General features: G+C 47.6%; 1 protein-coding gene across 4 annotated transcripts in view; it reads right to left on the reverse strand.

Annotated features, from left to right (window-relative positions):
• Positions 1-27672, reverse strand: part of CDK15 (cyclin dependent kinase 15) — a 98552-nt gene that overhangs the window by 35304 nt on the left and 35576 nt on the right. For all 4 annotated transcript variants that reach the window (XM_075608618.1, XM_075608617.1, XM_075608616.1 and 1 more), the window contains 5 exons: positions 27537-27599; positions 26062-26185; positions 19752-19872; positions 16298-16391; positions 5006-5069 (listed from right to left, as the gene is read on the reverse strand). In XM_075608618.1, the coding sequence (XP_075464733.1) occupies positions 5006-5069; positions 16298-16391; positions 19752-19872; positions 26062-26185; positions 27537-27599 (466 nt within the window). The remainder of the gene's footprint in view (positions 1-5005; positions 5070-16297; positions 16392-19751; positions 19873-26061; positions 26186-27536; positions 27600-27672) is intronic.

Genomic DNA, 27672 nt, shown 5'->3' on the forward strand with positions numbered 1-27672 from the left:
GTACAATGTATATTTTGGTGACATAACAGATGTAAAAATGTGAGGCGTGTGTCCTGCTAGGGTGGTGGCGCGTGGGTTGTGAGTGCTGTCTGTGAGTGGGGGTCCTGCTAGGGTGTGAGGCGGTGGGTCAGTGATGTCGGTGCGTAGGGGCGGGAGGGGGGGAAGGGGAGCGGGGGGGGGGAAGGGGAGCGGGGGGGGGGGGAAGGGGAGCGGGGGGGGGGAAAGGGGAGCGGGGGGGGAAAGGGGAGCGGGGGGGGAAAGGGGAGCGGGGGGGAAAGGGGAGCGGGGGGGGGGAAAGGGGAGCGGGGGGGGGAAGTGGAGCGGGGGGGGGGAAAGTGGAGCGGGGGGAAAGTGGAGCGGGGGGGGAAAGTGGAGCGGGGGGGGGGGGGAAAGTGGAGCGGGGGGGGGGGAAAGTGGAGCGGGGGGGGGGGAAAGTGGAGCGGGGGGGGGAAAGTGGAGCGGGGGGGGGGAAAGTGGAGCGGGGGGGGAAAGTGGAGCGGGGGGGGGGAAAGTGGAGCGGGGGGGGGGGGGGGGAAAGTGGAGCGGGGGGGGGGAAAGTGGAGCGGGGGGGGAGAAAGTGGAGCGGGGGGGGGGGGAAAGTGGAGCGGGGGGGGGAAAGTGGAGCGGGGGGGGGAAAGTGGAGCGGGGGGGGAAAGTGGAGCGGGGGGGGGGAAGTGGAGCGGGGGGGTGGGGGGGGAAGTGGAGCGGGGGGGGGGGGGAAGTGGAGCGGGGGGGGGGGAAGTGGAGCGGGGGGGGGAAGTGGAGCAGGGGGGGGAAGTGGAGCGGGGGGGGGAAGTGGAGCGGGGGGGGGGAAGTGGAGCGGGGGGGGGGAAGTGGAGCGGGGGGGGGGGAGTGGAGCCGGGGGGGGGGAAGGGGAGCAAGGGGGGGGAAGGGGAGCGGGGGGGGGGGGGGAATGGGAGCGAGGGGGGGAAAGGGGAGCGGTGGGGGAAAGGGGAGCGGTGGGGGAAAGGGGAGCGGGGGGGAAAGGGGAGCGGGGGGGAAAGGGGAGCGGGGGGGAAGGGGAGGGGAGTGGGGGGGAGGGAAGGGGAGCGGGGGGGGGGGGAAGGGGAGCGAGGGAGGGGAAAGGGGAGCGGTGGGGGAAAGGGGAGCGGTGGGGGAAAGGGGAGCGGGGGGGAAAGGGGAGCGGGGGGGAAGGGGAGGGGAGTGGGGGGAAAGGGGAGTGGGGGGGGAAAGGAGAGTGGAGGGGGGGAAAGGGAGTGGGTGGGGAAAGGGAGTGGGTGGGGAAAGGGAGTGGGGGGGGGAAAGGGAGTGGGGGGGGAAAGGGAGTGGGGGGGAAAGGGGGAGTGGGGGGGTAGGGGAGTGGGGGGGGGGAAGGGGGAGTGGGGGGGGGAAGGGGGAGTGGGGGGGGAAAGGGGAGTGGGGGGGAAGGGGAGTGGGGGGGGGAAAGGGGAGTGGGGGGGGGGAAAGGGGAGTGGGGGGGGGAAAGGGGAGTGGGGGGGGGGAAAGGGGAGTGGGGGGGAAGGGGAGTGGGGGGGGAAGGGGAGTGGGGGGGAAGGGGAGTGGGGGGGGGAAGGGGAGTGGGGGGGAGGGGAGTGGGGGGGAGGGGAGTGGGGGGGGAGAGGAGTGGGGGGGGAGGGGAGTGGGGGGGGAAGGGGAGTGGGGGGGGGAAGGGGAGTGGGGGGAGAAAGGGGAGTGGGGGGGGAAGGGGAGTGGGGGGGGAAGGGGAGTGGGGGGGAAGGGGAGTGGGAAGGGGAGTGGGGGGGGGGAAGGGGAGTGGGGGGGAAAGGGGAGTGGGGGGGGAAAGGGGAGTGGGGGGGGAAAGGGGAGTGGGGGGGGGGGAAAGGGGAGTGGGGGGGGGAAGGGGAGTGGGGGGGAAAGGGGAGTGGGGGGGGAAAGGGTAGTGGGGGGGGAAGGGTAGTGGGGGGGGGAAAGGGTAGTGGGGGGGGAAAGGGGAGTGGGGGGGGGGGGAAAGGGGAGTGGGGGGGGGGGAAAGGGGAGTGGGGGGGGACTGGGGGGGGGGGAAGGGGAGTGGGGGGGAGTGGGGGTGGGGTGGGGGGAGTGGAGGGGGGGAGGGGGGAGGGGAGTGGGAGGGAAGGGGGAGGGGAGTGGGAGGGAAGGGGGAGGGGAGTGGGAGGGAAGGGGGAGGGGAGTGGGAGGGAAGGGGGAGGGGAGTGGGGAGGGAAGGGGGAGGGGGAGTGGGAGGGAAGGGGGAGTGGGGGGGTGGTGGAGAGCAGTGGGCATATGTATTGTCATAATTTATGTATGTGCATGCCCCCCCCCCCCTCCGGGCGTCCGTCCCCCCGCTGGTTCGGCGGGTGCCCCCCCCCCCCTCCACGTGACTCGCCCCCCCCCCTCCGTTCCCTGTGACTCGCGGCTCGCCCCCCCCCCCGTTCCCTGTTACTCGCGGCTCGCCCCCCCCATTCCCTGTTACTCGCCGCTCACACCCCCCCTCAGTTCCCTGTGACTCGCGGCTCGCCCCCCCCGTTCCCTGTTACTCGCGGCTCGGCCCCCTCCCCGTTCCCTGTGACTCGCGGCTCGCCCCCCCCCCCGTTCCCTGTGACTCGCGGCTCGCCCTCCCCGTTCTCTGTGACTCGCCCCCCCCCCGTTCCCTGTGACTCGCGGCTCGCCCCCCCCCCCCCCGTTCCCTGTGACTCGCGGCTCGCCCCCCCATTCCCTGTGACTCGTGGCTCGCCCCCCCCCCCCCGCTTGGTCCCCCGATGTGCCGTCCGGCTGAGTGAGGCGTGCAGGCGGTGGCAGGAAGCGCCCTGTGTGGGCCTGAGGCGCGAGGCTGCACGCCTGAAATAGGAGAGTTACTGGCGCCATAAGCTGAGGCGGGACGCGCAGTGGTGTGACTTACCTGAGAGGGAGGTAGCGCCGGGGGGTAAGGGAGCGGCTGGGGTAGGAGGGCCGCGCCGTGCTTCCCCTCCTTCCAGAGCCGATGCAGGGCGGCGCACGTGATGGGGGGGGGGGGGGGGACAGAGGGTGTGTGTGTGTGTGTGTGTGTGTGTGTCCGGCCAATGAGAGGTGTGCGGGGGCGGGCGGGCCAAGGGAGCCAATGAGATTACCGCTAGGGACACAGGGAGACACATACATACAGACAGACAGACAACGACACATAGGACACTTTGAGAAATATATAGCAGATGCATAGAACGCCAGTGCATCAGAAGAACAAGTCCTTAGTTATATTATAACATCTGCAGTTGAGAAACTACCAATGAACTGTGTAGTACAATAAGGTTACCCTAATAGGGTTGAGGGGACTAGTACTTAATGCCACAGGCACCACTAATAATTAGTACAAACAAAGTCCAATATGGTGAGAATAACAGGGTATGGCAACCCACAGAAAAAAATCACTTTTGAATTCCAGAATCCAGGGAGGTATTCCACAGCAGGTAAATGAAAGAAACACCTTGAGAAAGGGCATAGAGCCCAAAACGCGTTGGTGGACTGTTGCTGTGGCTAGGGGGGACATTTTGTCCAATCTTTTTATGGAATAAATAATTTTTGCTTTTGCAACCGTGAGCCTCCTCCTGGTCTTCTTGGCAGTGCACTGCCGTTTTTCTACCTGTTCCTACATTATATTATAACCTACAACACTCTTTACACCCTGCTTATTGCATTTTTCTATTGATATTACTAGGCGATTGCATTTTGGGTGGGTGGGGAGGGGCTGCAATACACAGCAGAAACATCTGGCAGCAGAGGCGTTAAAATCAGAACACCAACCCCTTTAACCGAAGCCTTCTGTTAGCGGCCAACCAGTACAGTTACTGCAGCGAGAGCCTGGCTGTCTCACTAATGCCATGTATCTGTATCTTAAACTCCAATCTGTACTCCATACCCTGCCCTATGTTCAAACCAATATATCCTCTCCAACCCCTGTATGAGTGATTTGCAGCTGTGTAACCCTTTGTCCATGTGGCTTCTGTTATATATATTCTGCGTCACTAGAAGAATTGCAACTGTTCTTAACTCCTTTGCTTTTTTTTTTTAATAACCACACTTATTGAATGTGAAAGCTATTTTTTTGTCCTTTATTTGCTTTGCTGTTTTTTTCTTAAAACCAAAACTTTTTTTAAAAAAGGGCTTCCCTGTTTTCTTTTTGCTTGAAGGCTGATTTTTATTTAACCCTCAGATTCTTGAAATGTATACATGCTATATAAATGTTTGTACCCGTGCATTTGTATAATACTTTTTTTACCCACCATAACTTATTTAATGTGTGACATGATACTCTCATCATGAATTAAGCAGAAATAGCCATGTTAGTCCAGTTGCGATAGTGCAGAGTAAATGAGTACCTCAGAATAAGGCTTAGTCCCCGCTGGCGCTCAAAGCATGCGAGCCGGGTGTCCTGCGTCTGCTCGCGTGCCCGCGGGGGGATGGGGGGGGGAGAGGGGGGCGGCATTGCCGAATAGTTGAGCGAGCGGGAAAGTTAAAAAAAAATTATTTACCTAAGCGCTGAGTGCCGGTGAGCGTGTGTGCAAGCGCATACCCGCGGTCGCATCGCGTGAGCAGGGACTTATATATAATATATATATATATATATATATATATATTATATATAAGTCACCTCGCCAAGCACCGCCCGCTCAGCGAGCTCAGCGCCAGCGGGGACTCAGCCTTAGGTGATACCTTTTTTATTTGAACTAACAATAGATTTTATAAGACAAGCTTTCAAGAGGTCTCCTCTCTTCCTCAGGTAAGCCATACCAGTACCAATCAGAAAAGCCGACCTGATGAAAAGAAGAACTCTCGAAAACGTGTCTTATAATATCTATTATTAGTCCCATATAAAAAAGGTATCGCCTAATACTGAAGTACTCATTTACTCTGCATGATACTCTGTAAATGACCATGCCTACGGCACTTTAATACTGAAGGTGTGCCAAAGTGAACAGCCCAGCATGAGTTGACGTTTATAGGGCCAGATTTACAAAGCTCTGGGAAGCCGTGATGGGCCTTAATGTCCCATTCACTGGAATGTGCTACATGGCTTAGTGCTGCTTGGTATATCTGACCCATCATCATTTCCTACCTGTTTTGTAGTTAGGAAGCTGTGACACTCCTGGCCAGGAATCCTCCGTTGGCGTTCCTAATACCTGTGAAAAGTAATATGAGTTTGACTTTCCTGTTAATAAAATAAAAACATTTCAGAATCATTTGTACAGAAGTGATAACAATTTAGTAGAATAGCAACAGAAAAGCTCTGAAAATTGAAAATGTAGAACTTTAAAGCCTAAAAGCAGCAGTTCTACCCCTGGAGACATCACTTTTTTAATTACCAGTATGAGATGCAGGGGACACTGGAGATGAACCTCACTAATGTGAGCTCCAGAGACACTCAGGTTCCTGAAATACATACCGATGAAGGTAGCCCTGGTACTTCCTGGCATTTAAATGCCCAGTGTCACACGGATCAATAGGAAACCACCGCAGATCATATTTTGCGGCTTACTTTTGGCCTGGGTCACGCGGAAGATTTAAACCTCCATTTTGTTTCCCCCGGTGGGCACTGCAATGCGCAACCTTCAGTGGTATGTAGGTCGGGAACCAGGGTCACCCCGCAGCTGAAAATATTGTGTTTCACCTCTGGGCCGTCTGGTTTCCTTCCTTGTAAAGAAAAATGTGGGGGAAGTGGGTGACTGTTGCTTTTAAGGGATAAAACAACTTGTCTCCTAGTCTCCAGTCTGCAAAACCTTATCCTAGAAAAACTATGTTTTTGCCCACGTTTTGCAGAGGAAGGAATGCAGAAGAAGCTGAAAGAACAGGGTGTGTTCAGTGTTTCACCAGCGCTGCAACAAAACACAACTCTTCTGTTGATAGCAAACGCCCTCCTTTAAACCAATCTAAATCACAAAAATGAATGTCATTTTATATGGTGGCAGGACAGGTACTGTGTTGTTATACAGTTAATGTAAGTTAAGACAAACTGAAAATCCCAGTAAACATGCCTATGTATTATCACTCGTATAGAGTTACCAAGCCTCCAGCGCAATGCAGCACAAAATGTGGGAAGGATTAATGGCACAAGTCTTTGAGGTGGAGGATACCTCTTGACCCTCAAATGTACTTGGCCTTGGGCACAGAAACAGACTGTAAACTCCTGATTGCACCTGTAAAATCTATATACATCACTCCATAGCCATGTCAGCCCTATATGAAATGACACTGTTATTAATATTATACCTATAGAGAAAAGGAATACAAAATCAAATTACTTGCAACTGTAACGCTGCGCTGGGAACAGCATTATCCTGTACATGACGTGGAGACGGATGTGCCTGGTTTTATATTGTGGCGGCGAGTGCAAAAAAAGATTCCTTTTTTTAATGTATTTTCGTATGAATAAGTAACGATACGTCGCTGCAGGATCCCCAGCGCTTCTTGTTGAAGATTTCGGGATGGTAGTTTTGCTGAGTGAGCTGCAGTGACACCTGGGTCCTGTGTTGGATTTGCACATAGAGATTCCTTTTCCTTTTACCGCTAGGGAGAAGCTGGCGAACTCAACTTTCACATTTCCTTCACTTGGACAGTTTTCTTGGTGGTTTGACACAGAATTATACATCTTTTTTTGGACACCAACTTTGATTTTTATTTATTTATATGTGTTTCTCAGAATGAATATTTTGTCGCAGGGCCGGCCTTACCTTTGGCGAGGCCCAAGGCGGTATGCTGGCAGCGGGGGCCCTTGCTCCAGCCACCGTCGCCCCTCCTTCGGCACCGTCGCGTTGTCATGGCAACACGTTGTCATGTGCTTTTGGGTCGCCATGACAATGCGACACTGCAGGAAGAGGAGGTGTGATGCTGCTGCTCATGAGAAGGTAAGGCGCCCCCCCTCACACACACACACAACGCACGCAGCTACCTTGGGGTGTGCAGCGGTTCTGCGCCTGCCCGGGGACTCCAACTCCCTCCTTCCATCTCTCCCCTGTCCTGTCGGGTGGAAGTTGGATCCCGGCGCCAACAGAAGGAGGGAGAGGAAGGAGTGTGTAACCCACTGAAGGCGCGAGACCAAAGACAAACGCCTTACCCCAAGGCCGGCCCTCATGTGAATCACTATATCATCGTTGTAGAGGTAAAACTCATTAAGTGCATTTGTGGCAAAAACGCACGAAATGCACTTCCAGACTTGGAATTTCGTGATATTTCTGTTGAAAAACTAATTAAAGACGCCCAATCTTCAGAAGTTGTCATATCAAAATACCTTCCTCTTTAAATACAGAATTTTTTCCTGTCAAAAAGAACATTTAATCGCCTTTTCCCTCAGTACGCAAAGAATGTAGTTAATGACTCTTACGTCTACATATATAAAAATAAAATATTGTATACCTTTTGTACAGGGCGCCCCACACTAAGGCCGCGTCCATGGTCGCGCTCGCAGCTGCGATCAAAGTGATGTGCCTCTATGAGGCTGTCCTCAGAGCGCGTGGCCGCGTACGCGACTAGAAGCGCCGGCGCTTGCAATGCACGAGCAAGCAAATAAATAAAAGGCCGGGTCACGTGAGCGATTTGCTTAATGGGGGCGAACCAGCTCCGTGCTGTCACGCCCACTCTCCCCGGTATTTACTTGTAGGCAAATTCAATAAAAAGAAATAACTGCATTAAAGAATTATAATTTAAATGCATTTTTTTTTTAAATTAAATTTATAAAAAATGCTGGAGATGTCCTCCATTTACGTCTATATACTGTACCTTTTTGTTAACCCTATTTATCATGTTTTTGAACTACTCTGAAGTGCAGCGACTGACATTGCTGTGATATGAAACGTAATGTTTTCTTTCAGTTCATTATACCAGGGGTGCGCGCAAAGTGGGGGACTTTCTGGGGGTTACGGAGGGCCCCGCGCTTCCCTGAAGGCATTTAAATTAAATGCCGGGGATCGCGTAAGGCTTCTGTAACTTCACTTACCTTGCCTTCCAGCGACGCGTCGTCATGGCAACCCGGCGTCGCGGGGGTCACGTGACGTTGCTTTGCCATGGCAACGTGACATCATTTGACGCCGGATCCAGGCGGGGGGGGGGCGAGTTGCACCCCTGCATTACTCAGTACTACCAACTCATAGTGGGGACTCTTCTAGTGCAAAAGTAACCTGTGAAGCGAGACTTGTTTGAATGTTTACGATGGTCCGTGCCTCTTTTATTTGATGCATTTTTTGAATACTTAATTATATATTTGTTACTTTGATATAAGACTGATGCATCTTTTCAGATATAGCCTTGTTTTTCACATGTTGCTTTTCTCACTTAACCATTTAAAGAAGCAAATTTTTTTTTAACATTGTATTGAACCAAATGGGTCTCTGCAGCTGAACCCCATTATATTTCCGCTCCGGGGACCCCCCTGCTTCCCGAGATACATACCTCTGTAAGGGGGGGGAGGGGGCGGTAGACGACCCCGCTCGGTTTGCAGGGTTCGCCTAATGGCGGAGTTTTTAAAGCTCCCGCGCCCTGCGGTCCAATAGGAAGCTGTGACGTCATCAGGTCCAGCTTCCTATTGGCCCCACGTGAAGCGGGAGCTTTAAAACTTTGCAAAGATACTGGCCCCCTCTTTGGAGGTAAGTATCTCAGGAAGCAGGGGGTCCCAGAGCTGAAATGTATGGTGTTCAACTCCGGACACCCCCTGCTTCAAACCGGTGTTAAAAAAAACAGTAATACAATTTTAAAAAGCAACATATTTACTTGCAATGAGTTGCAGATCCCTCTAGCCCTCAATGGGTTAAAGCAGGGAGCGTAAACTTTCCCCGCTGCGCTCCCCTGCTCGCGCCACCCTCCTTACCTTGTTTTTAGCGTCAAATGATGTAGCAGGGTCACGTGACATAATTTGATGCCGCATCGCCGAAGAGAAAAGGAACATTGCAGAGGCCTCACACGATCCCCCGGCATTTAATTTAAATGCCTTGGGGAAGAGCGCGGGGCCTCTGCAACACCACCATGCCCCCCCCTGAAAAATCTTGCACACCCCAATTTGCGCACTACTGGGTTAAAGCATCAAACCCTCCTCCTCCCCCTCCCCTGAGAATGTCCTGCTCTTCTTTTTTTTTTTTTTTTTTTTTTAATGGTTTTATAATGTGAAAATGAAGATGATTATCTTAGTCTCTAGCTTCTGAGGTCACCATGGTAACCGTTAGACGGCATTGGGCCCTGGGGAGAGTTCCATTTTAAGATCCCAGACACTCAATATTTCAAGTGACAACAAGAGGTCTATTAAAGCAATGTTATATGAATAATAGTTATTAAAAATAATAATAATAATTAAATGCAACAACAAGAAACATCAGCACAGGCTGGTGCTTTAAGGAAGAGCCACCATCCCCCTGCCCCCACATAAGAATGTGAAAAGCACTTTGCACACACAGCCCTAAAAAAAGGCATTCAGCTCTTGGACTTTTTTTTTTTTTTAAATAGATGAAAGTGAATCTTGGGCCAGCATATAACTTGACCCTGAGAGAGACTGACAAAGGCAGAGGGGGGAGAGAAAGAGATTGGGACTTGTTGTAGTAAAAAGCACATGCAGCGGGATGACATATAACGAATCAGCATTGTTCTGAAATAAAGAGGCCAGTAGCCTGAAATGCATCACGGAGCATCTGAGGCCTCTGCACTGCTAAATACACTTAGCAACAAGACCTCATTTAAAGGGGTGATCCTTCCGCCACCACAGTGAACTTATTCCAGTGACATGTTTAGGGCAATTGAAACCTTTTTACCCAAATCTGACACCTATATGTATTTTTGATGTATTTTTTTAAAGTTAGGAGAGGGGTTTGGTTTCCTCTGGCTGCTCCCTTCTGTGTGATGGTACTGTGTGATCAGCGAGTGCTTGTACAGCCAGAGCCCCCACCTCCCCTAATCTTTATTGGCTCTCTGATAAGTACAGGGTGGGATAAAGGGTAAAGAAAACTCGTGATTGATAAAACACTTCCCCTTTTAGAGGCCCCTAAAAATTTAAACTGGCCAACTATGTGGGACGTACCTTTAATATATGACTCACAATTACATCACTTCTAAATTGTAGCATACAGACAGTGCTTCGTTTTACAACGAATGGCTTATCCAACGCTATGCAATGCACACCTCTATTCATTTTTACAACGCCAAAATGGCTTATCCAACGCTCTTATGACACTTTGCAAAGTTGTTTATGTGTATATAATATATATATTATACTATATTATACTATATATTATATTATGTAATATTATATATATAAAATACAGTATATGCACTATATAATTTATGTGTATGCTGCATATCTTATTGTCTGCGTAAAATATTTTGTGTATTTTAGCATTAAAAATGCCTTCAGGAACGGAACCTTTCATTTAAACAGTTTTCCTATGGGAAAACGTGTTTCGCTTTACAACGTTTCGCTATCCAACGTCATTTTGAGTAACGCATTGTGTCGGATAACCGAGGACTGCCTGTACTGTAGTCGGTTTGCTTACAAACAAATAACCGGCATGCATCAACATGTACTGTATATACCTTAATAACAGAAAGGGGTATGTGTAGGGTGACCAGATTTACAAAAGTAAAAACCGAGACACATTAAAAAAATATTTATAAAACAAAATGACATCAACTGCGCCCCTTCTCCTTTATGTCTCTCCCTCGCTCTCTCATCAGAGGACCCCACGGGGGGTCCCCACTGGGCTTGCAGCACCAATCCTGTGCCGAAAAAATAAAAAGTGCAATACACTGCTATAAAGACCCCCCCCCCCCCCCACAACACATACAGTACAGTAATGGGCAAAATTACTATTATCCAGATATGGATAATATAAATAAGCACCATAAAGTAAATAAAACTTGCACTTACCCCTGCCAGCCCCGTTGCCAGAAACAATGCAATAAAAATACAATCTAATGGCTCCTAACCCCTTAATCACCTTAGCGGTTAGTAACCACCATAGTAATTAAGGGGTTAACCCACCCTCCCCCACTACCCAGGGACACCACCCCCACTCTCCACCCCGTTACCCATTGATTGGCACAGTGTTAAAGCATGCCCATATAATATGGGCATACTTTGCCACTATGCAAGTGGGGAAACTACAGCGCTCCCCTAAAAAGCTGATAAATACAAGCAAGCCATAAAAGGGACTCAAAATGGTCAGATACTAGCCCTTATATGTATCCTCCGGATTTGCAGCTCAACCTTGAAAGAACGATCTTTCCTTGATCCTCAGTGGTTAGTGATCAGAGAAGAGTGGTGAGCGCATAAAAAACAGAAAAAATGATAAGCAGAAATAATGTGTGACCACAGGTATTGACACACACACAAGGGGATGGCAGGGTACAATAAAAATGCTAATAGTAGCTCAACTCACACAGACATGTGTGAGCCCCTCCTATCAAAGTTTCTTTCAGCTCTTGCCTCCGAAAACGATCCCTGTCACATCGGGGCTGAACAGCTTATTCTCACGGGGTAATCCCTCTTGAAACATATCAAACATGGGGCGACAGCCACAAGATGTATGAAGAAATAGGTAGTTTATTCAAACATAAAAGTAAGCATAAAGAACTTACATAAAAGTACAACACTGTCAGCCTCTGTGTCCACTTGGTAGGCACCGCCAGGAAACCCCGTGTTCGCGCGTCCATCGCAGGGCCTATGACGCGGGCCTGCCTCAGGGACTACAGTGGCTTCGGGTGTCCAAACAGAATGATGCAGCTCCACCAACACAGGATTACATGTTTCGAGAATGTATCGCTTCGTCATATTGTAATGTTTATTGGGGAAGAGGGGGTGAGTGATGGGCCAAGTACCCCCTCTACCTCCAATAAACCTGCTATTATGCCTTAACCCCTTCATTGCCTTAGCGGCTATCCGCTAAGGTAATGAAGCTGCTTTAATGTAATTTTTAATAATAGTGTGCGGGAGCAGGGGGTCTCCTGAGCTGAACTGCTTTGATTTCTGCCTCAAGGACCCCCGGCTTCCCGAGTTACGGGCCCTGGTATGGGGCATCGGGTGCCGGCATCGCCGCCATTTTTAAATCGTCCGCATCACGTGACCGTGGGATTTAAATACTGGAGGAGATACCGGAACCCCACACCGGGGCCTTAACTTAGGAAGGAGGGGATCCACAAGGCTGTAATCAATGCGGTTCAGGTCAGGAGACCCCCTGCTCCCGCACACTATTAATAAAAATGTAATTAAAGCTGCTTCGTTACCTTAGCGGATAGCCGCTATGGTAATTCATTTTTAAAATTTGTTATTGGGATTTTGATAATAGTGTACATGAGCAGGGGGTCTCCTGAGCTGAACCTCATTGGTTTCTGCCTCGGGGACCCCCTACTTCCCGAGATACAAGCCCCGTTATGGGGTGCCGGTATCCCAGTACAGGATTTAAATCCCCCCGGTAACGTGATGCGGGAGATTTAAAAGCACAGGGGATACTGGCACCACATAACCTAGGCCTGTATCTCAGAAAGTAGGGGGTGCCTGAGGCTGAAGCCAATACGGTTCAGCTCAGGAGACACTATTATCAAAATCAATATTTTTAATGCATGATCGCCTGTAAGAGCCATACATGGAGACACAGCGTCTTCATGCAGATCATACAGGCTGAAGTTTTTTCTATCAGCTATCGTGCTATAGAATTTATAGTGCAATAGCACTGAAAAACAGTTCGGATGATAGTAAAAAAAAAATTATCGGCCTTAAAAAAATGGCCTTCATTTCTTAGTGAATCTTGCTTTTAGCCTCATGTCTTAAAGCGGGATAAATAAATGCATAGTGGCCTATACACTAAGCGCCGATAAGCCACTTATTGAGGCCTTTTCGCCAAAAAGGCCTATTGCTATTCAGTAAGCCCCGATAAGTCGCAGATAGAAAAAAAAAATGCCAAACGAGCGGCAAGAAGCCACTTATAGGCAGGTTTTCAAACTTGTGCAATTCTAGTAGCCCCGTTTAGTTATCGAGGCTAATCGCGGCTCTAGAATAGAGATTTCCTCTCAAAATCCTCCCGCCAGGAAAAGTTGGCAGGAAGGCGGTGAGAAGCTGCCGAGAAGTGGCGAAAGGGGTCTTAGAAAATAAAATGCAATTTCCTGCATCGGATTGATGCTGGGAGTCTCCGGAGCTGATACCCATTTATATCAGCACCGGAGACCCCCGGCATGAATCCCATGCAATAAAAATGCATTTACAGGCAATGAAGGGGTTAAGGAACAACAGCAGCTTTATTGGGGGCAGAGGGGGTGAGTCAAGGCCCAAGTACCCGCTTCACTCACCCCCTCTGCCCTAAATAATTCTGCTAGTACCTTAAACACTTCAGTGCCTTAGCGGCTATCCGCTAAGGTAATGAAGCTGCTTTTATGTGTAACACTGTTTCCCTCTCCCCCCCCCCCAATCTCATATAGGGACCAGTGCTGGGGATATACACGCGTTACCAGGTGTTTGGTGCTATACCTGTAGGCTGCAGGAATACTGAGTCGCCTGCTTGGTGGTAATGAGACAGAACAGGACAGGCTTAGATGGATCTCTGTGTTCTCTCTGTTGGTGTTTGCCCCTCCAGCTGTGATGGAACCTAGGGTGTGTGGGTGTCAGCCCCCATCACTGCACTCCTGACCCCTCCTGCCCAGGAACTGACACCATGCAAGAGGTATAGTTGAACAGGATTTATTGTGGTGGTATAATTGCAGCAGGTCTTCCTTGCAGCATGATCTCTCTGAAGTCCCAGGACTTCAGATGGTGCTGCCTTGGTAGTGTGGGGCCTTGGGTCTGGATGTTCTCTAGGCCTTTTGAGCCTAGAGTGTGCCAGCTCATCCTCGCCATGGGAGAGACTGACAGCCCTTCCTCTCTGCTTGGAGAGCAGAGGCAGACTCCTCTAACTTTGATGCTCCTCCTAGGAAAGCTCTAGAAGGGGCGGGCTCATGGACTGTACCCACCTCTAAGGGGCTGTACACAGGCCATGAGTCACCACTTCTCTTTCTTCACTTTCTAGGATAGCAGATGGGGGTCTGAGGGGGTGTCACTGGCCCATAGATTAAATTGCTACTGACTGGAACTTACCATAACAGGACTTACAAAGCATATATACTATGTGGGGAAAGAAAGGTACAATTGGACATACCGTGTTATATATGTAATTTTTATTAATATAGTGTGCGGGAGCAGGGGTTCTCCTGAGCTGAAGCGCTTTGATTTATGCCTTAGCGACCCTCTGCTTCCCGAGATACGGGCCCCGTTATGGGGTGCTGGTATCTCCTATGCATTTAAATGTCCCGCGTCACGTGACCGTGGGAATAAAATGCATAGGAGAACCTGGCACCCCATAACGGGGCCTGTATCTCGGGAAGCAGGGGGTCCCCGGACCTCAAATCAACAAGGTTCTGCTCCGGAGACCCCCTGCTACAATACACTAGTATTAAATGTTATATTAAAAAAAATTGATCTCTGGCGAGATTTGCGCAGGGAGAGGCAACTCTCTCTCTGCAGCAGAAAGAAATCACCGGGTGAGCCCTTTTCAGAGGGGCGATCATCACGTCGCCGGCTACTCGCCATGTTTGCTAATGTTGCTATCACACGTATTCTGGGCTTTCTGCATAGCGTGATAGCAACGCTGTAGAAACTGGCGATTTAAGCAGCCCGGCGATTTTTTTTTGATTTTTTTGGAGCTTAGTGCATAGGCCCCATAGACTATGGTTATAGAGGGGTTACATTGGAGGCACAGGTGAGATTTAGTTTTTTATATTTGATATATTAGTGATAACAAAACTAATCCTCCCTTAGTAACTCGGTAACTTACCAAAACCACAAGACATTCTTTTGGCATTGTCCAGTCCTGCCATAGCACAAATAGACTGTGGAAATATAGGGTTTACATTTGCTTTGTTCTCTCTCCTTTTGTTTCTTTTACATATACGGTTGCAACCATCTAACAGGCTGCAGTGACTAATATCATTCTACTGAGACTAGGAAATCCTTTCTAGGTCTGGGTTGTTCCTTCAATTACATTTCACCAGTTGTTTACAACTTCATTCCACTACATTGACACCATCATTATTTAGAAAAATTGCTTAAAGCTGCCTGAATTTCATGTTCAATCCCTCCCCCACCCAAAACTACATCATTTCCTAAAATTAACTGGTCACATTATTTTGGACTATTACCATTTTTATTTACGTAATACCAAATAGAGATGCGAGGATGTTGGCAATTTGCAGTTTCACAAAAATTTACAGAAATGTTGCCATGTTTGTGAAATGTTCTGAAAAGCTTCAATTGCTGTAAAATAGGCAACATTTTACAATTGTGATTAAAAAAAAATGTGCGAAAATCTGGCAAAATGGTGAAACTGTCAATTCTTTAAAATGTCAATGTTTTTGGCCAGATTTTCACTTTATTTTACTGTGTATGCACGGTGATGTGACCTTGTACATGAGTCATCTCACCTTGCATATTTTTATCACCTAGACTATCGTTTTTTGGGGGCTGAACAGGCAGGGTTTTTTTTTCCATGATTTAAAAAATAAATAAATACAAATAAAACCATTTGATTAGATTCGCAAACTTGTGCACATTTTTCCCATATCCCTACAGCCAAACATGTACGCGACCCTATACAGAAATAATAACATAATACAGGGAAGGATAACACACAGGAAAACGTGTATGAAACATAAGTAATTGTGGGCTAGGAACCCCTGCCCTGAAGTGCTTACAAACGAACGTGTGTTGGAAGACATGCAGAGACAGAGCCCGGCAGGGGCGGATTGGCGTATCGGACTTGCCGAGGTGCTGCTGGTGATAGGGCAACTGGCTCAGCGGCTCCCCAGTAGCGTCGGCCGGTGGCCCCCCAGCTGCCCATGCAGCAGCAGCCTGGCGGTCACTGCAATCCTCTCCTTCATCCTATCGGCACCAGAACTTACCTTCTCCAGGTCGACATCTTCTCCTGCAGCGTTGTGTAGTCATGGTGACCTGATGTCACATGGCGATTCGTTTGCCATGACGCCACATCGTAGAAGGAGAGAAAACGTCTGAGCTGATATGTCTGCAATCCGCACATACGCCAGGTCAAGAGGCTAAGAGCCTATGTGGTGGGTTACATGGTGATGTTATAGCGCGATGGAAATGCTTCATTGTAGAGGTAACTTTTCAGGGTGGTGTTGAAGACGAGAGAAAGATGTGTGGTGTGTTGTGTTTTATACTTCTCTTTTTCTAAAACTTCATTTTTGTAGAGTTCTCACCTTTTGTTGACTTGCCTCCATTGCCTTAAGGTGTACAAATGCCGTCAGCCATTTAAAAATCCCATCAACACATCCGCCTCCCACAAAAGAAGTGGACATTTAAATAACATCCGCTAAGAAATGATCTTCCACTTACCAACCAGATTTTCTCCAGCTGCTCCAAAATATCCAAACCCCCGGAGAATGCAGGGTATCCCTGGAGCATTTCTATAAATATGCATCCTGCCCCCCTGGAAGAGAAGTATAATAGGTGAGTTGTAATGTTACATTTGTGCAGCACTAGTTGAAGTAGAACTTACCTGTATAATGAATCCCTACTTCAAAGAGATGGGAATCTAATTCTGCTACCCGAGGCACATGGAAGTAAATGGAATTTATTATTGTAGCCAATAGCTCCTATTTAAAAAGGGGCACTCTAAAGAGTGACCATCCTTTTGGGTGCTGCAATCAGTCTAATTATACCATTTTTTTTTTAACCCAAAGCTGACATCTATAAGTATATTTTATGTATTTTTTGAAGGTTAGATGGGGGAGGGGTTGGATTTCCTCTGGCTGCTCCCTTCTGTGTGATCAGCAACTGCTTGTGCAGCCAGAGTCCCCCCACCCCACATTTTTATTAGTTCTCTGATAAGGACAGTGTGGGATCCAATGAACCGATTCCAGTACCCACAAGGATGGTAACTATTTAGTCCTGGTCTTTACTAAAAACTGTTCCCTTTCTGATTCCTCCCCCTTTCCGCTCTTCCTATCATTCACCACCACTCATTCCTCTCCCCCTCTTCCTACCTGTTCTACTCGCTACTCTCGAGATGTTCACTCCATTGACCTCTATGCTCTGGTATCTACCCTGAAAACTAATCTATCTTCTCTCTCTATGAACTCTTACAATTCTATCCTCTCTTCACTTGATCTAAATGCCCTTTCTTGGGTCAGTGACACCCGCCCTCTAACCTGCGGTCTTGACTACATTCACAAACATGATTCCTCCTTATCGACTTTAATCTCTCTCTCGAAGTTCCACACACCTGGTATTCGCCAATCACCTCTCCCCACCTTTAAGTCAACCCATAAAACTGAACTCTTAAATGAAGCATTTCAATTGCCTAAAATCATGGCTACTGTCCCACACCCACAGTCACTCCTACCAACCATTGTGTCCAAGCCCTGCCATCTACAGCACATATTCCCTCATCTGCTGTCTCTGTAAGTCTCCCAACATACCACTTAGATTGTAAGCTCTCCGGGGCAGGGGATTTACTTTCCTATTGTCTAATTTTGTTTGTTGCACTTATTGTATTTATAATTCACTGTACTGTACTGTCTCTTTTGTAATGGCTGAGTACACTGTGGGTGATATATAAATATACTGTATACATACATACATACATACATAACCATGTCTGGTCTTACAGTTTAGATTACCTGTAGAGCTCAGAGAGGAACCTAAGAAAACTCATTAAAAGGGATAACATAAATCTAAGGTTATAGACATGAAGAAGGGCCTCTGTCAGGGCGTTCCTCGGAACGGAAGCCAATTGGAAGCTGCAACATCATCCATTGGGACTTCCAACTGACCCCTATGAGGCGGGAATTTAAACCTCCATGAAGAACCGGCAGCATCTACGTTCGTAGGTAAGTATCTGGGGAAGCAGGGGGTCTAAGGGGCTGAAATGAGGGGTGGATTAAAAAAATGGAATGCTGCATTAAAGAATTTTATTGATCCGACGATTCAGTTCACTCGGGAACTTCTCAAGGAGAAATGCAAGAGAGATTAAATCTTTCTGAATAAGCGGATTACACTGATAAGCTGTTTCAAAGAATAATGTTTATTTGACCCGCTCCGTGGGACTGAACCTTTACAAAGTGGGAGTCTGGGATCGGAAAGCACATATGAGTACTCAGATCCATGAAGCCGAGTACCATCCACACATGCACGTGCACCTCCAAGACACCTATAAAATTGTTACCTTTCTTATCTACCTGCTTGATATTCTATGTCAGTATCCCCGGCCAGGATAAAACAGTTCCTGCTACCTTTCATGCTACTTATGTGCTTCTTTGCTGCTTGGGAATGCTCAGAACATCGTTTAGATTCAGTCCCCTTTCTCACTTTTTCTCTCCTCTCTTTTGCTCCTTTCATATTTCTCTTCTGCAGTTCTCCTTTCCTTTTAAATTCTCCAGATCTTTCCTGTATTCTCTTTTTAAATATTTGAATTTCTACTTCTCTTCTGTCCTCCTGCCGTTGAGTTTGTATCCTGTACACTCTACTTCCCATCTCTCTGAGACCTGCAGGGCAGGAACAGATGTGGTTCCAGGATGTAAGCAAATTAAACAAATTGAAGCCAGTTTAGTGCAAGCTAAACTAGTACGAGAGGCACCGTTCAGTCCTCCCCAAACGTCTGCATGCTTTAAAAGTATCATATTCTATCTACTATATATTGTGGAAAATTGCCTGTCTGTCTGTTCGCTATGCATTTGAACACCTAAGATATCGTATCCACATTTTGCATGATCGTTCCGGAGATCAATGAGCAGGTTTTTGTTTATGTTTGGATACATTCTATTTTTAATTAGATGAGTTATTACAATTTCTCAAGCAAGTTAGCCACTGGGTGTTGTACCTGGTAGGCTATGTATCTGGCACGTGACATCATAATGCACATAGCCTGGTGGCAGATAAGGACAGTCAGATAGCTATAAAATTTACAAAGAAATCAGACTAAGAAAGAAAGGAAATTATTTAACAAGTGAGGAGAAAGTATGAATGCTGGAAAAAAAGAGAGGCAGAAACAATTGGGGACATCATAAGGTATTAAAGGAAAGTGACGGGAGGGAGCGAGATTAGTGGGGGGGGGGGGGAGGAAGGGAGAAGAGAAGGGGGGGTAAAGGGGGTTAGAGAAGGAGGGGGGGATGAGATTGGTTTCCTAGAATTTCTGAACAACGCCGGGTACTTTGAGTTAGTTTTAAATAAAAAGGAAACTATGAGCTGTCAGATTTCAGGAAGAATTTTAGGATTGCCATTTCCTCTCCCACAATCCCCTGCTTGTCTCATCCTCACTGTTTATTGGCTCTCCCTCCCAAGTGAGGGCAGTGACATCAAAAGGGTGGAATAAACGCTTCATCTGATTCTATTCTCCCATGTTGTTCTGTTCCAGACAGCAGGGATTTTCATAAGAAATGTCTCCAATGATGAAAGGTGCAAAAAAGTTTCAGAGGGGCCTGCAGGAATGTGAGGGGATGTTCTCTAAAAAGGTAAAGACATTTCTTTTTTTTTTAGCATGGAGCGAGATTACAAACAGGCTGAAGGGCCAAACATTGCAACAAGTTGCTCACAATTAAACCAATGTGTGCACAGTGCTGACTCTAGAAGCAGTGAAGTGTCCAGCATCTTGTTCTATCCCAGGTTACTAAGGTGTCCCACTACACAGGTGGGGATTGGTTTTGAGACTTGTGATGAGTAGCTGAGCACTGCATCTCTGAAGGGTTCAAGAAACTCCAAACCCACTGATCTGTTTCATTTCTCCTGTTCTACCTGTTTATATTTATACAGATCTCCCCCAAACACTACAGCAGAAGGCACTGCTTCTTACCAGATATCCAAGTCGGTGGAATAATCGGTGGCACCTAGAAGCACATCGGGTGGCCGGTACCAGAGGGTCACCACTTCCGAGGAGTACGTCTGACTGGGAATAGACTTTGCCCGGGCAAGACCTGCGTACAGAGCATGGGACAATCTCCTTTTGACTTTTAATCCTTCATGGGCTTTGCAGCTAATGATTATCAAAGTCTGATTCAATTTTATTTATTTATCAAATGTTTTACCAGGAAGTAATACATTGAGAGTTACCTCTCGTTTTCAAGTATGTCCTGGGCATAATGTTAAGATGACAAATAATACATGGTTACAAATACATGGTTACATAAGTGAGCAGGGTTATACATTATATTCAAGAGATTGCATGCACAGTTAAAGATAATATATATTATAGGTGTATGTAACAGTTACAGACCAGATTAAAATGTGAGACAGCCTTAGTTTTGAAAGAATTTAGACTGGTGGCGGATGTGAGAGTCTCTTGTTCCAGATGTGGGGTACACGGTAAGAGGAGGAGCGGCCGGATACTTTGTTGAACATTGGGACCCTGAACAGTCTTTTGGAGTCACTGTTTATGGAAGCAGTGATGAACTTCTGCTATTAACCAATGATCGGAGTGTGATAGAACAAGGAAGCATGACATACCATTACTTTTTATATAAAAACATCCCGTTTTCACATCTTTCTCGTCTAAAGTTACTTTGAAAAGTCTCTCCCTTTATACAGCCATCATGAAGAGAATTTGCTCAAAGAGCTTTGCCCCATTATTTAATGGGTTTAGATTTCTTCTCAATCTGGCATTGTATCATTACAACCACTGGTTCTAACCCCTAAAGGAGTTAGTTTTTATCCTGTTGAAGCAACTTACGCTAGAACATGAAACATGGAAAATATAAAAGGGCATAAAAATCCAGTCAGGGTAAAGATCCTGGTTGGACAAGAAACCCACAATTGCACTCAATGAGGACAAACAATAGGTGGAACAGAAATATAGTCCCAGGCTTGTAGTCTATTGTGCCAAACGACGCAAAACAAAAAAAGCTTTACTAAGACATACTAGGGGACATAAGCAGGGAATGTAGGGTATAAACACAAGTGTATTTAAAATTAGGTGGTGGTGACACGGAGTTCATAGAGGAAGAAGGCTCCTCCAAAGCCCACCATGGAAACCTCTCATATAAAGGAGAAAATGTCTCAGAATATGTATATGGTGTCAAACATGAAATATATCCACATAGATACACAGAGGTTCCTAGTTTGGAGCTCCTAATAGTAAACTGTATAAACGCTGGTTACCTTCATTCACACTGACAGTATGTCAAATAGCTACCTACAAATTAGTGGGAGTACTGACATAGTGTAACTAATTTTAAATACACTTGTGTTTATACCCTACATTCCCTGCTTATGTCCCATAGTATGTCTTAATAAAGCTTTTTTGTTTTGCGTCGTTTGGCACAATAGGCTACAAGCCTGGGACTATATTTCTGTCCCACCTATTGTTTGTCCTCATTGAGTGCAACTGTGGGTTTCTTGTCCAACCAGGATATTTACCCTGACTGGATTTCTATGTTCATATATTCCCTACCCTTTGCACCATGAGATTTTTATGTTAATAACGGTATCTTTGGAGAGCGATAAGCATTTTGTGTGTTTTCAAAGTATAAAGGGCACCAGGAATTGACATAAGATGCTAAGGCTAAGAATTGGTAAATGCCAAGGGCATCCATGGCCAATGCAGCAGTTACCAAGGTCTAAATGTCCTACTACTGTAGATCTAATATTGCTGCTTCCTCTACTATTCAACTCCGAGCAAAGTACTTTGCTGTATTGCTCTGAAAAAATACAGAATGCTTTCCTCTGAAATGTCGCCCTGTGCTGGTTATTACAGATAAAAGCATAGAGTAGCACATTTCAATAATACAGTGACGAGGAATATGTTTGAGGACATGTGCACTCATAATTATCAGTAAACTGGCAACTTTTATTACAAACCCCTCATTTTCAGACGTTGAAAACTTCTGAGCCACACACTGGATTGGGTTGAAATGTAGAACAGCGCCAAGGACTTGATGGTTTGCGGTCTCAATCACTAATCCACTGGAACACACACATATTAGTTATATGTTGGTCAAATGAAACATTTTTGCAACTTTACTTGTTTGGGAGCTGAATACTTATAAGTGTTGCTCCTCTAAACCTTTTTTTGGAAGGGATGGACCATTCTGGGGTTTTTAGAAAATCTTTAGATACTTGCATTGCTGAAAGCAGGGGTGCTCAACTCCAGTCGCCACCCCTCCACCCCCCCCCCTAGCAGGTCAGGTTTTCAAGATATCTCAGCTTCAGCAAGTGGCTCAATCAGAGACTCTGTCAAAAACTGAGCCTCTGATGGAGCCACCCGTGCTGAAGCAGGGACTGAATGAGCTACCTGTACTGATGCTGGGATATCCTGAAAACCTGACCTATTGGGGGGGCTTGAGAACTGGAGTTGAACACCCCTGGATTCCATGATAGTCTATTTGTATAAGTATGAATTGTATAAGTATGATCTATATGAAAAGAGCTGAATTGATCCGTGTGCAACAGCAACATCAGTGCAGCATTAGGCTTTGGTCCCGTTGCGGCCGGCGGCGCGCGCAGTAGCGGTTGACCAGCTGCTTGCCTCCAGTCTGGATGTCCCCGCTGGCTCCTTCCAGCGTGGCTGACTGCGTGCTGTGACGCGTCAGCCAGCCACAGCTACAAGGAGCTTATGGTTTCGGCGAGTGCCGCATCACGTGACACGAAAGGCAGCCAATCCGATCCCCCCCATCTTCTCCGATCCCCCCCGTTCCGATTCCACCCTCTGCTCCGATCGCCCCCCTGCTCCGATCCCCCTTCCGATTCCCCTCTGCTCCGATCCCTCTGTGCTCCGATTCACCCCCCGTGTGTATTTGTGTGTGTGTGAGTGCCTGTGTGTGTGTGTGAGTGTGCCTGTTTGTGTGACTGCCTGAGTGTGTGACTGCCTGTGTGTGTGAGTGCCTATGGGGCTGAGGGGCTGTGTGGCTGTGTGATGGTCCCACCCCCTCACATCATTGCCACGCCCCCCACCCGTGTTTGGCCACGCCCCCCCGCACCGGGGAAAAAAATCACTGCAGACCGCAGATCGCAGTGCAGTGAATTGCACGCGCCACCGGCAAGCAAGGTGGCCGTGCGGGCGCATGCAGCGGGGCTTTAGCCTTAGGCCTGGGACATAGTGAGTTTAAGCGTCGCTGAGGCGGGCGGAGCCGCGCTGAGCAGATGCACAAAGCCCCTGCATCTGTCATCAGCGCGGCTATAGTTTCCCCCTCCGCATGCGCGCTGATGCGTGCGGAGGCTGAGAAACTTGGGACAGGCAGGTTTGAAATTTGCCGCTCGGGGAAGCGGAGGAGCGGTCACGTGACCGCTCCCATCCAATGGGAGTGGGGGACTAGCCCCGCCTCCTGGCACGCCTCCGCTCTGCCTTTGCCCCGCCCCCTGAGCGCGCTCACTGCCTCGCCTGCAAGAACAGAAAAAAGCCCCATTTTCAGCAGGCGAGGCAGAGCAGGAGCGCGCCTCAGCGAGCTTCCAATAACTATGTCTCAGGCCTTAGAATATGTCTGGCACAGGGCTGAGTGATCCCTATAGTTTGTACAACAAGAGTAAACCAATAGAATTTCCAGTGATGCCTTCAGGTGGTATTCAAATGATCTAACTTGTAGCTGACAATGCTTAGGTTGTATAATGTAAAATTGTATTGTTTACCTTTGTTTTCTGCTGGGCCCCAGGCTTACACATTTGGATTGGTATTATCTTTTCGGTTTAGCATTTCGCCCTCAGTATGTTTAAAGAGTAACCTTCTACCTTAGAGCTAATGATATAATTATTTACAAAACTGCTGGGGATTTAACTAGCCTCCTTAACGAAGATTTTGTCACTATATCTGATTGATTGTTAGGTAATAGTTGTGCCAATATTTGGAGCCAGGATGGGGATTTATTTTTCCCCTTATGAGATATCATTAAATGATGTTTCACTGAGGTTTTTTGTTTGCCTTCCTCTGGATCAATAAGTAAGTATAGATATAGGATAAAGTATCTTGTATGAATTTAGCATAGGTTTAACTTGATGGACGTACGTCTTTTTTTCAACCTGATCTACTATGTAACTATGTAATAATTGTTAGGAAAACCAAAGCAAATTGGAGCAATGTATTAAAGTAAATGATGGATTAAATGACTCCGTTTATTGCGTGCTAATGCAGCAAATAATTGAAATATAATTTGATATATTTCATTTATATCACGGAGCTAAAACAATGCTTGTAGTGTATTTATTACATAAAAGTGTTGTAAAAGATGCAATTCTTCCCCCAATAAAAAAAAAAAAACAGAGGGTAAAAAAGCATATAAATATGTTTTCTTTCTTAACTCTGCTATGGTATAATACACATTAGGCCTCGGGCATGGTCAGCTCTTACGCGCTGACCCGTGCTGGGGCGCGCTGGTACTTACCAGTGAGCCCCTACAGCCGCAATGAGAGCTTGCGGAAGTGTAGGTCTTTAGGAAATTTTAAAATCAAGCGCTTGCCGGAGCGCAGGGCCGGTCACGTGAGCGGTTCGCCCAATGAGGGCGAACCAGCTCTGTGACGTCACTGGCCCATCCGCCGACACGCCCCCGGACGGCACACGGTCTAAGGCAAGGGAAAGCCCCCGCTTTCCCTGAGCCTCAGCGCGACTCCGCCCGCCCGAAGCTTGGCCGAGGCCTTAGGCAGCAACACAATTTTTTTTCCATGAATAGTAATCTTTCTATCCCTAAATTCCGCATTTACTGCGTATACTGTATCACACCGTGCACATACAGAATACTACGGCCGAAAAAACAACGGCCGGGATAACCGTGGACAATGTGAAAAATGTTTTGTAACAAATAAAATAAATAGAATATTAAAGATTGCACATTGTCAGTAGATTAATGAAAAACGTTATGCCCATGCTTGTCTCTCCTGCGCTTTGCTCAGAACTGTCTCCTCTCCACCCCTTTCACCTCTACTGCTCTCTCGCCTTAAACCCTTTTCCCTCACTGCCCCTTACCTGTGGAACTCCCTCACACTTGTATATGCCAAGCACCTTCTCTCCCCACCTTTAAAGCAGCAAAACATGTGCAATGTTATGGGGGGTTTTAACGAAATTAGTTCTGTAGTATTATATAATACTGAATGCATTTTCTTTATTAAATTCAACTCTTCATGCCATTTTAATGAGTTTTAAAGCATCCTTTCATTTCTATAGCAGGCGTTGGCCCAGCTCCCATGCGTGTAAGATCTTTGCAACACTTTCCTGTTTGTGATTATTGTTGCCAATATTCCCAGCAGTTTGAGCTGTAAACTGTAACAATAGTTATTACCTTTGTAATTCAGCAGCTACAATGTATCCTGCTATAACTCTGCCTGAAGGATTGAAACTGAAATGCGACCATTATGTTAGGCCCACAATCAGGATTTTGACAGATTTATAACGGGGGCACCAAACAATTGCCTTTATAAGTAAAAATGTAGAATTATACATTGTCACATGCTTTACATATAACAATAAGGAAAAAAAGGGGTGTATGTACTATTGCTGCTTTAAGACAAACCTTAAAACTCATCTATTAAAGGAAACATCCCAATAGCCTGCACTCATGGGTACTGTCCCACACCCACAGTCACTCCTACCAACCATTGTGGCCAAGCACTGCCATCTACAGCACTTATTCCCTCATCTGCGTAATGCTGAGGCGCGCTCACGCTTACCAGTGAGCCCCTGCAGCCGCAATGAGAGCGGCTTTAGCAGGGGCTCGCGCACGCTTCCGCAAGCGTGCGGAAGCGTGGATCTTAAGAACATTTTAGATTCAAGCGCTCACGGAGTGCAGGGCTGGTCACGTAAGCGGTTCGCCCAATGAGGGCGAACCAGCTCCGTGACGTCACTGGCCCGCCCCCGACACGCCCCCGGACGGCGCGCTAACCAAGGCCAGGGAAAGCACCCGCTTTTCCTCAGCCTCAGCGCGCCTCCGCACGGGCGGAGTCACCATGGACTAAGCCTTAGATTGTAACCACTCCGGGGCAGGGATTTCCTTTCCTATTGTCTAATTTTGTTTGTTACACTTACTGTATAATTCCCTGCACTGTATTGTCTATTCTGTATATGCAGAGTACACTGTAGGTGGTATATAAATAAAGATATAAATTCATACAAAATGTGTTTTTCAAATGAAAGATCGCACTTTTAACTCATCCACTGTCAGAAGGGGTTAATACAGTGTTAGACTCACCAAAGTCTGCGAGTTTGAGTTCTCCTAGGTAGCTGATGAGCAGATTCTGTGGCTTCAGGTCTCGGTGTAGGATGTGCTGGTGATGGATATAAGCCAGACCTCTCAGCAGCTGGAACATGAAGAGCTGGGAGACAAGATAAGAAGAGCTACATCAAAAGGGAAGGCCCTACACCCTGCTCAGAGCCTCTTTCACTCTTGTCTGTGCCATGTAATCAACTAAGTAAGCAGAAAAGTACTTTTACTGCAGTAGGAAGTGGTACCCTTGTATGATAGTATTAGTGGGAATGGAGTGTCCCTACTATTTTATTTACAAACATAGATACTAATAAGTAGTTCTAATATATTTTTCACACATACAAGTCCATTCACATAACTTCTCCCTGGTATTTAATATATCATATATAAGCTACTTTAAGGGCTGACAGTAGGAGAATCTTAACAGTAGAAGGGGGTCCCAAAAGGGCATTAGGGGAAGGTAGGAAGGTTGGCAGATGTCAAGGTGAAGTCCTATATGGCCGCATTTCTAAACATTGCTAAGCCTTAAGGCACGTTGCAGCTTAATCATTTGAAAGGGTAACAAGGTGCCTCTTTAACTGTTTAGTAAATTTGGGCCGTAATTTATTCATTCTCTACAGAGAAAATAAATAAACCTTTAGGCTGTTGGATATACTTAGCCATATTCACTGCTGCGTCACATTGCAGAAGCTCAAAGCAGAATACACTTCTTTAAACACTTAGGCCGTGTCCATGCTAGGATGCCTGTGCGCGACGGAGCGCGTGACGTCACAAGCTCCTCTTGCACCAGCGATCTGTGGCCTGTGATCCACAGCGATGGGCAGGCTTGCCGTGGAGAGTGTCCATGATGTCACATGAGCGGTTCGCCCTCATTGGCTGAACCGCTCACGTGACCCAGGCGTCGCGAGACAAAGTAAAAAATATTTGTCTCGCGAAAAAACCCAGCCGCGCCTTCTCTCACGTGCACGCGCGCTGTATGGACGCTCCCATAAGCTTTAATGTGTTTGGTCGCCTGCCCATGCAGTTGCGCACGCGGTTACACGCACAGTCACGCGCGGTTGCTCAAAGCATGGACGCGCCCTTAGGCTGCGGCCTGGGTGAATGAGAGCACGCTGGCGCTTAAGCACGGCGCTCATTTTGCTTGGGGGATTTGTGTCCTGCTAGTTGCGCGTGCAGGGGGGCGTGTTGGGGGGCATGGCCGTGACATCACAGAGCTGGTTAGCTCTCATTGGGCGAACCGCTTACGTGACGCGCCAGCAAGCGGCAAATCAAATTGATTTGTCTTGCCAAGTAGCTGGACAAACACATTGTAGCAATGTGTTTGAGCGCGCACACCCGCTCAGCATCACCCTGCCCGAGGCCTTAGGTGTCTGAGCTGGGATGGTCTGTGACATATTGGGGAGCAATGCGCTCCCAGTCACACTGCTACTGAAGGGCTTAAAACGACAAAAAAAACTCACCCTGACGTTATTTGGAAGCAGACCACCGGGATGCTGGGACATATACTGCGCCAGGTCAGTGTGCTGCAGAGAGGGAAGACATTATATATACACCATCACATTTTAAGTTATGGTGGGTGAAAAAGGCAGAAGAAAA

The sequence above is a fragment of the Ascaphus truei genome, chromosome 7, assembly GCF_040206685.1.
Source record: "Ascaphus truei isolate aAscTru1 chromosome 7, aAscTru1.hap1, whole genome shotgun sequence".
NCBI lineage: Eukaryota > Metazoa > Chordata > Amphibia > Anura > Ascaphidae > Ascaphus > Ascaphus truei.